The sequence below is a fragment of the Ictalurus punctatus genome, chromosome 15, assembly GCF_001660625.3.
Source record: "Ictalurus punctatus breed USDA103 chromosome 15, Coco_2.0, whole genome shotgun sequence".
NCBI lineage: Eukaryota > Metazoa > Chordata > Actinopteri > Siluriformes > Ictaluridae > Ictalurus > Ictalurus punctatus.
In genome coordinates this window covers 15,401,072-15,417,737 of record NC_030430.2, presented here as the reverse complement: position 1 = coordinate 15,417,737, position 16,666 = coordinate 15,401,072, and the positions used below count along the sequence as shown (strand labels likewise).

Below are 16,666 nucleotides of genomic sequence, written 5' to 3'. Positions count from 1 at the left end.
TCTATGTTCACTGCGACCAGTTTTTCACCAGATATTTAAACGAATTCCACCTATTAGAAATGTAACGTCTTATTGAGAATTTCCCCTGGTTTGTTTTGAATATAGCCTATTAAAAAAAACTCGTGAACTGTAGCAGACTAACTCCCACAAAAAGAAAAACCCCAGAATAACATCCAGTGAATATGTAATTCACTCAATGAAAGCAGAAGGCAGCTGTTCACTATTTAGGGTTGCCAGGTTCGCGTGAATCGCCGTCTCTTTAAATATTAGTATTAGATATTTACGAAGCAACAGAAAGACAGAGAAGTATTACCAACCCAGCTTCTAAAAATAAATTAAAACCATTTCACCATGTGTCCTGTTCTATGGTGGAATAAAGTAGGCTATATTTACATACAATGACTTTAATACAAAGAGAATGAGTAGACCAGATCACTGACACAAATCACAAAGGTATTAAGATTAAACAACATTATTCAATAGGTTATTATAATGACTCGATCTAGAATGAATCTAGATTGGAATAGACTGAGAAGTTATATGACCTTTTCGCCTAAATGAGGAGGAAAATAAACGTCCCTGGCAACACTACATTCAGGTCGCTTGTCTTTTCCATAGCAACTAGAAGACGCACGAGCGTGTGGATATTTGTAAGTAGCTGAATTAAGAGCAAAAGTCACTAGATGTAAAATACAAAAACGTGCAGTTTTGTAAGCGTAACCACAAACCTGCATTTAAATATACTACGTGGCTTGCAGCCATCTTAAGAACGTGTGATACTTGTTATAGTCACCACCTTAGGACAGACTTTGGGCAGCTGACTAAAGTCAGCCTTTCTAACTGAATGGAAGATCCTATGGACAGGTGAGCATCAGACTAGCAATAAATTCGGCCAACCTAACACATTTTATCTCTGTTGCATTTGCGGTGGCCAACAAAGTTTTAACCTGGTTTTGGATCGTTATCAGGTTTCAGCCATGGGAACCTCATATTGTGTTTCAGAGTATGTTAAAGAGGGATTTTTTTTTTTTAATTATTATTATTATTATTATTATTTTTTTTAAACAGCCCGACTGATAAACACAGTGCTTTTCTTTCTTCTATATTAATGCCTGAATCTCAAATTGCCCTGTGTCCACGACAACAAGCTTGATACAATGACTTATACACTCTGTGTAACTAATGCACTACATGTATAATAGCAAATAGCAATTTGGTAATTCCAGTTATTTCCAGGTATTTCTCTGTGACTAACACTATTATAAAACAAAGAAAAGTACACCTTCAATCATTTTAAATTAAATTAAAATGCGTTTTGTATAACCATTTTAACAAGAGACATTTTCACAAAGCAGCCTTACAGGTGTTGGAGCCCTAATGTGCAAGCCAGAAGTGACAGTGGCAAAGAAAAACTAACTGAGATGACAGATGATGAGGTAGAAGCTGTAATGTCACTCTATGTTATAATCACTCTCACATGCATGCTTGTAGAGCCATCTGTAAAGATGCCAGCAGACGTGGATACAAGTGCATTTTTAATTTTATTTTTATGCTGCTTCGTCTGTAGTCGCACACTAGTATCTCGCACACATGCTGTGTTGGTGGGGAGTCACCTTGTTGTGTCACAGAATGAAGGAAATGCTTATACAATACAGAAACCTTTAAAGGTATAGAGTGAAGCTTTGGAAGTTTGAGGCTGTAGTCAAGCCCAATGCTGCCAAGTCCAAGACCAGTTCAAGCCTAGTTTGAGTCAAGTTGTAAAGGGGTCAAGACCAAGTCAATATCAAGTCCAAATAAAAGTGAGAACGAGTCAAGAGAGAATCAGAAAGCTGAGTTTACTTCTACTCAGTGGCTTCATTTGTGCATTGCACCAGTGGTTAGGCTATTTCCTAGAAGAAAGAATTACTACCTGTCAAACTTTGCGCATCTGCTTGAGACATTTCCAAGTACTGATGCCAATAATTCTTAAACAAGTCCAAGTCAATACAGAAAACATCTTAAGACCCAATTCTAAGACTACTTCACTCAACTTCCTTTAGCCCTATTGAGAGGCTCAGAAGGGAACCCATCCTCTTGTGTGTAACATCGGCTAGTAGGATTATAATATACATTATTAATTCAATTCAATTCAATTTTATTTGTATAGCGCTTTTTACAATAGACATTGTCTCAAAGCAGCTTTACAGAAATATCAACATGGTATACAGATATTAAAGGTGCGAATTTATCCCAACTGAGCAAGCCACTGAGTGGCGACGGTGGCAAGGAAAAACTCCCTAAGATGTTTTAAGAGGAAGAAACCTTGAGAGGAACCCGACTCAGAAGGGAACCCATCCTCATCTGGGTAACAACAGATATTGTGAAAAAGTTCATTATGGATTTATATGAAGTCTGTATGGCGTTAAGAGCAGCCGTAGTCCCAGCAGTCTGGAATTAAAGAAGATTTGAGCTCCATCCAGAGGCAGAAAGGATCTGGATCTCTAGTATCTCCATAAATTCGTGTGGGGCTCGGCGAAAGGAGAGAGGGAGAAAAAAGATAATTATGACTGCGAAGTAGTAGAACAGAATCTAGTCAGGGTAGGCTTGAGTAAACAAATACGTTTTAAGCCTAGACTTAAACACTGAGACTGTGTCTGAGTCCCGAACACTAATAGGAAGACTGTTCCATAACTGTGGGGCTCTATAAGAGAAAGCTCTTCCCCCTGCTGTAGCCTTCACTATTCGAGGTACCGTCAGATAGCCTGCATCTTTTGATCTAAGTAGGCGTGGCGGCTCATATAAAACCAAAAGGTCGCTTAGATATTGTGGCGCGAGACCATTTAGTGCTTTATAGGCTAATAAAAGTATTTTATAATTAATGCGAGATTTTACTGGGAGCCAATGCAGTATTGATAATATTATTAGTCTTCTACAACTGTATACTATGTATTCAAACAATACTAAGTGCGTAGATAGATGTCTACTGACTCATTCTTTATGATTACTTATGATTACAGCAGCAGTACACGTCTAGAGTATGATACATCCATCTCCTATACCGCTTATCCTTCCTTCAGGGTCACGTTGAAACCTGGAGCCTATCCCAGGGAGCATCGCACACAAGGCGGTCACAGTCCATCGCAGGGCACACTCACGCAAGCATTCACATGCCCATTCATATATTATGGACGCTTTGGACATGCCAATCAATCAGCCTACCATGCATGTCTTTGCGTAGGAAACCGGAGTACCTGGAGGAACATGCAAACTCCGCACACACAGTGTGCAAATCGCAGTTTGCCACAGAGGGAATCGAACCCCCGACCCTGGAGGTGTGAGGCGAACGTTTAATAATAATAATAATTCCTTAGATTTATATAGTGCTTTTCTACACACTCAAAGGACTTTTCATTCTATGAGGGCGAAATATCCTCAACCACCACCAGTGTGTATTCGACCTGGATAATGCGACAGCAGCCATAGTGCGCCAGAACGCCCACCACACACCAGCTACTGGTGGACAGGAGAGGAGAGTGATCTAACCAGTTCATGGATGGATAAGGTTAGATAAGGTCCAATGGGAGAATTTAGGGGTTATACCCCTTCTCTTTATGAGAAGTGTCCTGGGATTTTTAATGACCACAGAGAGTCAGGAACTCGGTTTAATGTCTCATCCAAAAGATGAGACTGTTTTTACACTATAGTGTCCCCGTCACTATACTGGGGCATTAGGACCCACATAGACCACATGGTGAGTACCCCCTGCTGGCCTCCCTAATACCACTTCCAGCATAGCTCTGGCATATCAATATCCAGATGAAAAAGATGATTTGGGCATAAACAGATTTGGAGAAGTGCAGTCTTTAGGGTATGCATGTGGGTGAACCAAAGCAGAAACATGAGTCAGTGCAGAAACTCCAAGAGGAAGAGGTATCAGGTTTTAGCTTTTACATTCACTGGCTATGTTATCACATACACTTACCATATAGATGAACTTTTGTCCTCTGTAATTACTGACTATACCCAGTCAATTTCTTTGCACAATCAAGCCCCCTCTACCCCTTGTGATGGACTGGTGTACCATCCAGGGCTTAGTCCTGCCTCACTGCCAGTGTTCCTGGGGTAGGCCCTGGAACCACTGTGACCCTGAACAGGATAAAGCAGGTACCTAAGATGAATCAGTGATCCTCAAGGTCTTTATCAGTGCCCACTGTCTGATCACAGCATTATGGCACTGTTGTTGGCTTGATATTCTTAGTGGGCAGACTGTTCTAAACCCAGCTGTGACTGAGGAGTGAAAATTCAAGCAACATGCTGCCACCCGATAAACTCATACCAGCACAAAACCTAAATCCATTACCATTATAGCAACATTTATACGTTAGAACTACATTCCATTACCATATTAGTGTCAAATAGGCTACATGGGCTAAATGGTAGGTGTACCCATAAAGTGGCCACTGAGTGTATGTGTGATGTCACTAATTAAAAGGGAGGAGTACATTCTTTTGCTTTAAAAACAGCTTTAATGACAGTTAATGCATTTGTTTAAGAATAATGTTATTTAAATAAAACAATACAGAGTTCTTAGAAACAAAAAGGATTCTTCATCATTAAAGGTTCATTGGACAAGTAAGTGTTCCAAAAAGGTTTCTGCTTGGAGCCCTTCTTGATAGGTCCTCCAATGGGATAATCCTTAAGGGTTCCACATTTTCTGAGTGTAAGTGCCCACAAATAAAGTAAACATGAATAATTTAAGTTTTGTTTTTTTGACAGAGGAAATATCATGTGAATATTAGAACAGAGGGCATTGCAGAAGAAAGATGGATGCCCCCCATCTGGGTTTGGGAGCAGTGGAGCTGTGCAGAAAGGCAGATAAAATATACATAGCTGGAGATGTTAAGAGAGCTGCAGCTCTGTATACACATGCATTTGGGTGTAATGCAGGATCCACTATGGCCCATATGCGCAGCTTGAACAGGGCCCGTATAGAACACATTATTTCAAGTTTGGAAGCTTGGCTTAATGGACAAGAAGTGACACAGAAGCCCATGGAGGGCATTAGCAAAGGACTGGGTGCAGTATTCCTGTCGACCTTGTGTCCCAATAATGTTTCTGCCTCAGTTTTTAAAATGGAGTCAGTTCTCCTAGGGGCTACCCATGGCTCTGATGAGATCTTCACCCGATGTTCATCTCTTCTGGAGGAAAAAAGAACACCTTGTCCAGAGGGTCCTACACGGGTAATTGTGGAATTAACTAGAGCTCTTGCCTGCTTGATTTCAGATCCCCATAACCCCAAAGGCCCTCTGCTGTATCTGCAGGCTTTTCTTGCAAATAGATCAGAGACAGTGAGACTGGTCAAAGGTCGGCATGCAGAGCATTTGCCTCGAATAGTCAAAGCTTTCTTTGAGCAAATGTCCCCAAAATTCCCGATTCTCAATGCTGAGTGCAAATTGGATGACACTCACAATTATGAAAAAAAGACTGAGGATTTCCCCCCCTCTGAGTCAGTTGACTTTTTAGTTGCTATTTCACCTGAGAGCACACTAGTGAGAGAGCTTCAGGGAGCTGTGTTGTTTTCCTTGGGCATATTCGATGAAAGTGCTGAGGCTTTATCCCTGGCTCTGCAACTGGCCGAAGTCCAGACAGATAAAAAAACACACCTGGAACTGGCTGTAATGGGAGCAACACCAGAGAGGAGAAGTAGTTTACTTGTGGCCAGAGCAGCTGCCTGTTTTTCAGCAAGTGGACGAGCGAGTGAAGCTTGCCGAGACCTCGCTGAAGGTTTCACTGTCCATCCTGCGACGGCCAGACATCAGTTCCAGAGGATATTCTCTGCAAATGGCATTGCAGCAGTGGTCCATTTTGAATTGCGGCATCAGGCTGAGAGAGGCCTGTCTAGCTTTAGAGAGATGGTTCTACAGAGATCTGACCTGCGTTCCTGCACAGGTGTGGAGCTGCTAGACCCTGTCATTGCCCAGCTTCGAGCTCTGTGCCATCTGGAACCTGATGGCGGCGCACGGGAGCTGCGGGTCCGACTGGCAGACTGTCTGCTCCTGCATGGAGAGTTCAAAGAAGCATTGTCCATCAGCAGCCAGCTTGCTGCAGCCGCCCCTGTGAACTACCAGAACACAGTACAGGTACTGCGTGGCTTTTCGCGTTTCCTGTCTGAGGACCACCAAGGAGCCCTGGAGGATTTCCAGGCTGTGATTGAACATAGTGCTCCTCACCCTCAGAGTTGTGTGCGTGCTCTATGCGGGAGGGGACTGCTGCGCATGATAGCTGGCTCACATTACCTCACTGCTCTGGACTACATTACGGCGAGTCGACTCCAGCATCAGGACACGGCACTGACCATCAGATGCCTGGTGCCATGGAACTACCGTGGCCTGCTGTGCACTGTGTTGCTTGAACAAGGGAGGGCCATGCTGGAAGAGTTTGCAGGGCAGAGAAATATTTCAGGTGCTAATACAATCCAGGAGCATCCTATCAACAACCAGCTGCCAGCTGCCAAACAGACGAAAGACCATCAGTCCATGATGACATTAGAGAGGTACACTATCAACAAAGAAGGGTACAATATTACTGCACAGTTACATAACAAACTACAGTATTCATAATATATGTACATGCATAGTATATACAGTATAAATCTTAATAAAGTCAAATCAGCATCATTAACCAACATGATAGTTCTCATTGAGTTGTTTTTTAACAGACACACGGGTAAGATAGATAGGGTAAACAAAATATTTGCTTATTTAAAATGTTTAGTTGTATACATAGAGTTATGGCATGATTGTGTAAAGTTGTAGTGACAGAGTCCTTATTCCTAATTGCTTATCTTGTGTGTGTTAAAACAATAGTGAATATGCTACAACTATTAATTAAATAGAAAATTATGAAATACAAGAACAAATTGTTAAATGCAAGAAAACTGTGGTATATTTTACAATTTTATTGGCCTCCATGACAGCTTTCAGTCTTAGTAAACATAATGACATATATGTGCTGTCATATATTACAAAATATACACAATTTAAATAAATAAATAAATAAATAAACGCATACATAGACATAACTTGTATTTACCATTTACAATTATAGTCTTGTATAGTATTGCATTTACTTTTGACTGGAATTTTATCGGTATATTTATATTATTGCATTCAGAATGGCGGTAGGCGTACATGCACTCGCCCTTCTCTTGATGGAGTTGCAGCAGGATGCAGACTTGCCCCAGATCCTTGTGGCAGATGCCCTGTACCAACTGGACCGTGTTGAGGAGGCATATCGTATTCTCCTCTGCATGGAGCACACATCTCCTCGCTCACCTGTCCTTGCCCGACTCGCTCTGCTCCAGCTGCACCGGGGCTTCCTGTATGATGCCAACCAGGTGCCTCTTTGATCCTTCATGACAGGTTTGATTGCCTTTAAAAATTGCCTTGAAAATGATGTGATGATTGTCTCTGTGGACTTACAGTTACTGAAGAAGCTTATCCATTGTGGGGACACTAGCTGCTTAAACTCTCTGCTCTCTGTGGCAGCTCTAAAGGACAGGGCACTGCTAGAGAAACACTGTCACAGTGCATCAAAACGCATTTTGCAAAGCCAACAAGAGGAAAGTGCCATCAGGGAGGCTGTGGCCTATCTTTCTATTGCCATTATGGCTTCCGGTAAGTATGAAATTAGTGTACAATAATCAAGTTCAAAATAAGTGTCTAGCAGCAGTGCAGCAGTTAGCATGTACAGTACTTGTCTGTTTTTTCACATTTGACCATGTCAGTGGAAGAAATTATTTACTTGTCTGACTGTGAAATACTGCTCTGTGGTATATAGAGGAAGTGACTCTACTGATAGAAAATCTGTCTGACGTAAAGCAGTTCCTATAATATTGTTTCTGTAGAAAGAACCCCTTCTAAAATGAAACCCAAGCAACTGAATCTGCTTTAGTTCATGAATTTTCCATTGTAAACATGTCAGTTCTTTTAGCACACTTAAACCACAGCTAAAACCCCAAGCTAGTTTCATGGTGATTTCAGATTGCTCTGATCTTTTAGGTGGCTTGGCAACAGACTCCTTATTGGAGAGAGCTAGATGTTACATTTTACTGGGCCAAAGGAAGACTGCCATTTTTGACTTCACTGCTATCCTTAAGGATCACCGAAATCACGTGCAAGCTCTGTGTGGAAGAGGGTTTACTTATCTAATGTTAAACCAGCAGAAGGTGTGTTGTTAATACTGAGCCCTGTGGGCCTTGATTTATGTATTTTGCTTTATGATTGTGTCTCTTATCATGAATAGTTACATTACGGCGTTATCAGAAAACGTAATTAGTTTACAGTAACATGTTACTTTGTATCGCATTGAACCCAACTCTGATCATGAAGAAAAAAAACTTGCCGCAGGATTATTTGCCATTGGTAATGCTGCCCCCTGTACTTGTCTGTGAGAATTGCTTTAACATGCTTTCATGTTTAATTCTACATATACTGGTAGATCATGATTCTTTTTGTATGGTCTAACACTAATAAAAGATTGAGTTGTAACGAATTGAAATTGCCACTCTCTTTTGAATTTTTCCAAGGAAGCCACACAAGATATATTGGCAGCTCTTCAGGTTGATGCAGAAGAGGTAACTCGGAGTATTCTGTCCTTAAAAGACAAGGCACGGAAGCTAATCTGTGAATGGCTACAACAGCACTGTCGTGCCAGTCTTTCCACCATTCTGTCTACCAACCCAATACCCTGCCAGCATGATTGCCTTAAAGAAGCCTTTCAGATTAGTGGAGTGCTGATGAAAACTGACTACAGGGATCCAAGGTGGCACCTCCTACACATAGATAGCCTGCTTGCCCGAGGTGAAGTTTGCAGTATCTTTACTTATAACAACTTTTCCATAAAATTTCAAGTTCAGACAAACAAGCGTCATCAGTTTTGTTGATGGCTCAAAGCTTTTGTTTGTGTATTTGTTAATGTCTTTAGGGGACTTGAAGGCAGCTGGTACACACCTCCTTCAGGTCTTTGGTCAGGAGCCTCGTGACGCAGCAGCCCAGGCCAGATGGGGAGTGGTGGAGAGCTGGAAAAAGAACTACAGATCAGCAGTGAAGTGCTTGAGTGTGGTGTCTGAGAAAGATCCCTCATTGCTAGACTTCCTCCTGACTCTCATTCAGCCTCAGCATAAGACACGCCTGGCACAGGTAACATAATAATATAAACTAAAGTGTTATTATTATTATTATTATTATTATTATTATTATTATTATTATTTTGTTTATATAGAAGCAAATAAAAAATAAGAATTATACAATATCTTTCCTTATATGAGGCATGCAGCCTATACCTATATCAGAAAGCTTTAATGTATTCTCTGTCTGAAGCCTTTACATCAGTGGTCACCTGCAGGTTTTATCTCCAAGAAAAATCAAACACACCTGTTTTAGTTGATCAAGAACTTCTTAAGGCAATGATTAGATGGTCAGGTGGGCACGATTATGGTTGGAGCTAAAGTCTTCAGGAAGGTAGATCTCATGAAGAGAGTTGGTGACGACTGCTTTACAGTATATCCTATTTCAAGGGTGCTCAACTAAGTCCAGTAAAGACAGGTTTTTCCCATTCAAATACATTTATTAAACTGTATAATTAACTCTTGTGTATAATCACTTATATTTGGGCAGGGAAACATCAAATTGTGCTGGACTCCAGCATTCCCTGTGTTAGGCACCCTTGTTTTATTTCAATTAAATTCACCCATTTTAATTTTTTGTAGAGATGACACAACCCAAAAAATGAGTTTTCCAACATGTATCCGTATGTGCTCAATTTCCCTTATTTATATTAAAATGCTTATTTTCAGGCTCTCTGCTGCCTACAGGCCAAATTGCATTAAAACATTAACAAGCCCCCCAAACTGACCCCTATGCTGAAACTAATTATGCCTTGTAGAAAAGGGATGGAAATGGGAAGCTTTCAGGCTAGAAGCAAAGCTAATAATTTTCAGGGTGGAGAAATTCTTAAATTAAGAATTTAGGGAGATCCTCTGCATGGCAGTATTGTTGCTCATGGTTTTTCTAAAGTAAATGATAGAAACATGGGTGGCTGTGGTTTAGGTGGTAGAGCGGGTTGTCCTCTAATAGTGGGGTTGGTGGTTTGATTCCCGGCTCACATGACTCCACATGCCAAAGTGTCCTTGGGCAACACACTGAACCCCAAGTTGCTTCTGATGGCAAGTTAGCACCTGGCATGGCAGCTCTGCTACCATTGGTGTGTGTGTGGGTGAATGAGACACAGTGTAAAGTGCTTTGGAACCTAAGGTTAAATAAGTGCAGACCAACACTTTTAAATATTATACACTGCACCTCTAAAATAAGGATAAGGATAAAATAAGGATATTTGCAAATGCTGTCACATCCTGTCACGTTTCTTGCAACTTGCACTCGCACGTGAAGTTTTGGGCCATTACCACTCTGAAGATAATTTTCCTAGCATGTGACATTTATTGCTGTGGAATGTATGTAAGACAAGTTAGTTCCTGTTAACACTATTACATTATAACTATACATTATGACTATAAGCAGTCATTCCCTCAAAAGCCTCTCTTTATTCTCGCTCTTGAAGTTAATAAGGGAGAAAAATGCAGCTTGTCATGAGACATCAATGACAAATCACAAATTCTTCAGCCCACAGCACAGAGGACCTTGTTGTTTGTTAAAAGAAAACAGCATGAATGAATATATTATTTATTAGCCTTGGATTATTGTAAAGCATCTGCCATACAATTTCCTGAAATAGTTATTACTATAGAAGCAATAACATATTAGAAGGTGCATTAATATAAACCTATGATTTGAATTACTATCTGAGCAATGCTGTTAAACAAAATGAATCAACACCTTTTGACTAATCAGATTCAAGAATTCAGCAGCGCAGTGGTTTAACATAAACATCATGACTGTTTGGCTATAACATTAAAAGGTCACATCTATTCCATGAACAGGGCATTTTATCATGATGTTCAAGTTACGCATACGCCTATGTTTCCCTTTGCCCAGGCAGCATCGCAGGAGGCGAGCAGAGTCTCAGAGAGTGGCCAGTGGGAGTGTGCGGTGGCTCTGCTGACTGTGGCTGTGCAAGCGCTAGATGGTACAAAGCTCCAGCACTTGCGTCAGCGGGCAGCATGCCTGGCACAGCTGGGTCTCAACAAGCAGGCAGTGTCAGATCTGGATAGGGTCATTCTTTCCCACAGCCAGGATAGCAGTGAGGAGGCCAAGGTTAAGGCGGAGGATCTGTGCAGACGGGGCCAGAATCTGCTGACATTCTCTTGGGACGAGGTGGCTCTAAATGACTTCTCTCAGGCTTTGGAGCTACATGCAGAGCAGACACTGCTGTGTGTGGAGGCTGGACCAGGAAGGCATCGCATGGCTGAACTCTTTCTACGCTTTGCCCTGCAGAATTATGGAGAGCAGCAGCTGGACAAAGCCTGGCGCCTTACAGAGAGTGGTCTGAGGGTAGACAGCAACCATGCTGAGCTGCGCCGTCTCAAAGCCAGAATTAAACGAGAAGTCTCTGGAACATGTATCGTACACTAAAAAGATCGAAATACATTGGGTTTATGATTAGGTAATAGAAATGTTCAGGTACAAGTTATATGGGTTTCTAAGTTATGAACATGTTTCTATACTTTTTCTCTATTGATCACTTGTTTTTATGCTGTTACGTGTGAATAAATGGCTAATGAATGCTAGCAGATAATAACAGCTCTAATCTGTCATGTGCTCATTCATGTTTACATGAAAAAGTTATTTCAACATAATGTGTAATTGTAGTTTTCTATTCAGAAATATGGTGAAACAAAATCAGTTAATATAGTTATAAAAAGTCATCCTTTAGTTTCAGTTGGAAAGGTTAAATGATTTGACGTGAAAACTATTTGTGGGATTTTAAAAATTGGAAACAGAAATTTTCATGGAACACCTGAACAATGGACACAAATTGAATGGAATGAAAATAAAAATGGCTTCTGGAAATATGATGGAGTTGGTTTCCAGTGGAGTACAAAGCTCAATTAATTATTTAGCAATTATTGTTTAGGTATGTATTTGACTGTTTAATGCTCATTCTCTTTATGTGTGCTCTTGCAAATATTATTCAGGGCTCACATAGTTCATGCATTTTTTTCACTTGCAAAAAAATTGCAAGGAGCCTTTTTAATCTAGATCAACAGGATTGATGCAGTTTATACTGTGACAGTAGATAGAAATCTTGTACATTACACATCCTGTTCTGCAGCATGCTAGCTTGAAACCTCTAGCATGACTTGACTGAACCGGTTATCCCTCAAGGTACATGGAAGACATGCATCAAAAGTCACCCAGGTTGTGGAATGAACTTCCTCTCTCTGTCTGAACAGATGAGTCACTGGCTGAGTCAGAAAGACTGAAGACCTACAGCCTCTTCACCAAGCCGTCAAATGAGCTCTAATGCCATTTAAAAAATCCCTTGACTGTGTTTTCTTTTCTTGCTGTACTTACTTCCCCCCTAGCAGGGTTTTGGCTTGATAGTATTTATAAACCCTAACCTATTAAACTAGCATGTGGGTGTGTTTTTTTTATAGAGACCACAAAGCATGGTTATCTACAAAATGCTGTTAAGGCAAATAATAGTAATGAATAATAGTAATGTTCAGGTTTTATATGACCCTGTAGATACAGCCTCATTATTAACATTATTCTGTTTCTTAAAAGGTCAAATAAGTAGTGAAAGAAGAGCAAAGAGCCTACAAAGAGCCTAAGGAGTTCTGTCCAAATGGCCTTGGCTATCTGCCATTCAGCCTATGGAAAATATAACAGCTTACTGTAATTTCAATGCGAGCTACACTACCTCATTAACATAAAGTAGGTGGTTTCTATCAGTCTGTATTATAGGCTTCGAATATATTTTCTCAGCAGTGTTGTGGCCAACAGCAGTGTTTACACAGCATAACACACCACTTGACACACCATTTCACACACTTACACAAGGACAATAATTTCATGCTTTCATTATTCTATATGGGCACAATAGTACAGACTGTCTTCAACTTTAAATGCAGAATATTGTAACTCATTGTTAATGTTTTTACTCCATCTCCCAGAATCAAGTTGACTAATTCATACACACAGAAAAAAACAGCATTCAAAAATACCCAGGTACATCTTATAAAGACCAAAAGTCCCTTCTTCTGCTCACATAATATCAGAGATACAGAAATGTGTGTACCCTGTCTGGCAGCTGGTGAGTGTGTGGCCATTTGATGATTCACTGTAAACAACACGCAGATTCTAATCTCAGAGTGAGAGTGAAGACCGATACATAGTGAGACTGAATTGAGAAGAATTTTATTCATAGGAATACGAATGTATCCCTGTGTTTAGCAAATGTGTTCACACTATGGAATATATTGATGTATGGTTATCCATTTTGCTTTTAGCTACTTGACGTCTTCAAAACATGGACTGGAGTGTGGAACTGTGTGAGTACTTTTACCTGTATGCTGGTATACCTGTATAAAAATATTTTATTTGATTATACATGCACCAATATTGATCATATACATTTTATATTAATAGGAGTGGTGTGGTCTAAAAACTTAAATTATAAGTTGGCTATGTTTAACTCCCACTTCCACTAGAGGGTGCTGCTGGACCTATGTGTGTAGACAGATGAGCTGGATTTGAGCCAAAACATCCTCTACATGTATTCCACAAAATCTCAAACCCCTCATGATCAAACTTCTTGTTCATCCTTTCCGGAAAAAAGGTGTGTGCATTTGTCATTTGTAATATGAGGGTGAAATGAAAATCAAATAAAATTGAATATAATTTGTTTCCCCCAAGAGGGATCTGGACACTCGTTAAGCACAGGGACGTTAAACAAAATGGAGATTATCTAGAAAAAGATTGACACTTTCATGATATATATTTGCAATAAACAATGCAAAAGAAAGTTCTCTTATGACTCAGCCTCATAGAGCAAACTATGTCATATGGTTTCAGAAACTTCACAAGCAAGTCAATTTTGTTGTTACTAAAAAGCTGTGCGATTTAGAGACACGTTTCAACACATTCAGTTTCCACAATAGCACACGTGTCTGGAGAAGCTTCCATTGTCGACTGAATTATGTCATTGTTGACTTTTATGTACTAAATTATAGCCTACAAGGATGCCTCAAACCAACCATGACTTGGAGGCTGGCTTCATTTGGTAAATTAGTTTTTTTTTTGATGCACCATCACTGTTAGTGAAGTGGAATAGCAGGGGAAGGGTGACAGAGGAAAGAATGTTGCTCAGATCCACTTTATGAATATTATCTACTGTATGTGCTGCTTAAGGAGGCGTAACACTACAGTGGCTAATCCAACATGATGTCACTGAGATCACTGAGAGAGAGAGAGAGAGAGAGAGAGAGAGAGAGAGAGAGAGAGAGAGAGAGAGAGAGAGAGAGAGAGAGAGAGAGACAGACAAAGCTGAGCATCTAAGCAGACTCTTTATCTGAGTAATCTTACATCATGGCATCATAAAATGTTCTACACTTAGGGAAAGTGGCTCCCAGATTTCAGGGTCCTACAAACCGATCCGTACCTACAGTCTTTCCAAGATTCTTTCCTATGGCTGGGAAGTAAAATTAAACAAACTTGTCTTTCAAGACACTATTGCCATGGTTGCTTGCATTAAAGAATTGGTCTTTAAATGTAGAGCAAACAAAGAATCCATTCAAATGGACAATGTTCTGAAACAAAATGATTGTAGCTCACATCCAGGAAGTTCAGGTGCAGCTGCACAATGGAGGAATGTTTCAACTAGCTTAACTCATTAAAGACCGATATTTTCTATACATTTTATATCCTTCCCATTGAATAAGAAGTGATTTTACAGCAGTGAGCTGTATCATGAGCTTTTTCCCCACCTCAAACAAAGAGGTCCTGTGTTCAGTGGCAAACAGAGTCTGAACACTGGAGAGTAAAGGGATTAAATAATAATTATTGTTTTAATAGAAATGAATAGAAACTATGATGGTGTTTCAATGATTAATAAAAAAGCAATAGTCTTCAACAGATTCATGTAAATCATGAAATAAACCCAGAGTATTTCATATGCTATATTTACATATACGTATATATTTATTATTTCTTTAGGATTATGATACAACTTCAAGATGCCTAACATGCCTACATGCCTAACTTTACCATTCATTTGTTTCAGACTCACTGACTTACTGCTTGATAATCTAGAGGTGGGTCTGCATAAAATATAATCATAATGACATTTAAAAAAAAATACTATTTATAATAATACACTACTATATTATGCATCATGCCTTGGTATCAGATTCAACCTACCCTTTGACAATCATTTATAATAATATTGTATTGTCATGTGCCATGTTTAAAGCCAGACCAATAATTCTTATAATGAATGATGCTGTGATTCCCAAGAATATGTCTCAGAATTAAAATCCCATTTGATAAATTTAAATCAGCCCTCATGAGTAGTTTTAATCGTTATGTTTAGAGGGTCAGAATGGGGTGGGTTTTTGTTGTTGTTGTTGTTGCTGTTGGAATTAGGAAAATAATTTCACATAATTTGGTGACAGATTTAATAGACCATTTGATAATGAGCATATAATTGTAGTTTAAATATGCCCAACATTCAAAAGAATGCAAAGGCTCTACTAATGGTTTGCTTTTAGCTTGTACAGGGAAATTACTGGCACCTAGTGAAACCTTTTCACATTTTGTTGCATTACAGTTTAGAATTGAAATGGACTTACTTAGAATTTTTCATGTCTGATATTTGAAGGTACAGAATATTTTCTTACTGTTTCACAAATAATAATAATAATAATAATAATAATAATAATAAAAATTAATAATAATAATAACCCAGACATATATTAGTTGTATAAGTATTCAGTCCCCTGTATCAATATTTCTTACACCTTTGGATGCAATGTCTTTTGGGACATGTCTCTATCAGCTTTGCACATCTAGACTGATATTCTGACTATTTTTAAAGTTTGGCAAAACTGCTCAAGCTCAGTCCCTGGAATTTAATTGTGCTCTACAGGATGTTCAAAGTTTGGGATTTTTTATTCTCACAGCAAAGCTCTGATTTTACTTTTGTCCCGGACTTGTTTTGATAGAGCTTTGGTCTTTATGATGCTATTTGTTTAGATATGTTCTCTAACAAACTCTGGGGCCTTCCAGGAATGTGTGTATTTATATTGCAATCATGTGAGACTTTAATTGCATGCAGGTGAACTCCATTCAGCAAATTATGTGACTTCTGATGGTTGCACCAGAATTAATTTAGGGGTTTCACAGCAACAGGTTGAATACTTATGCTATCAAGCCTCAGAAACCCGGACATGGACAGATGGAGAACATGCGAAACTCCAAACAGACAGTAACCTGAGCTCTGGGGATGCTGAAGCTGTGAGGGGGCAATGCTACCCACAACTCCACCTGTACATAATGTATGTAACCTGTACACATATATTAATTCCCCCCTACTTCAATGTGAAGGGTTATTTTGTAGTTCATGACATATATGATTCCAATTAAATCCATTCCAGTTCCAGGTTGTCACACGACAAAATGCAGATTAAGGGGGCAATTGCTAAAGGCAAAGCACTGTCCTTGCATTGAAT

The 16,666-nt window shown here is 39.6% G+C and overlaps 1 protein-coding gene across 1 annotated transcript; it reads left to right on the top strand.

Annotated features, from left to right (window-relative positions):
- Positions 1–630: 630 nt before the first annotated feature.
- ttc34 (tetratricopeptide repeat domain 34) lies at positions 631–12,486 on the top strand. The gene is made up of 8 exons (XM_017488194.3): positions 631–864; positions 4,756–6,532; positions 7,153–7,375; positions 7,463–7,655; positions 8,040–8,206; positions 8,567–8,840; positions 8,965–9,179; positions 11,031–12,486. Exons 2-8 carry the CDS (start codon positions 4,803–4,805, stop codon positions 11,565–11,567), a joined length of 3,339 nt encoding a protein of 1,112 aa, XP_017343683.1. The 5' UTR covers positions 631–864; positions 4,756–4,802; the 3' UTR covers positions 11,568–12,486.
- Positions 12,487–16,666: the final 4,180 nt, after the last annotated feature.

Bases quoted from the DNA above. Each gene is read 5' to 3' on its own strand.
- ttc34 (XM_017488194.3), top strand. From the start codon at position 4,803: ATGGATGCCCCCCATCTGGGTTTGGGAGCAGTGGAGCTGTGCAGAAAG. The intron at 6,533-7,152 runs GTACACTATCAA...TATTGCATTCAG, and splicing joins TCCATGATGACATTAGAGAG to AATGGCGGTAGGCGTACATG. The intron at 9,180-11,030 runs GTAACATAATAA...CCCTTTGCCCAG, and splicing joins ATAAGACACGCCTGGCACAG to GCAGCATCGCAGGAGGCGAG.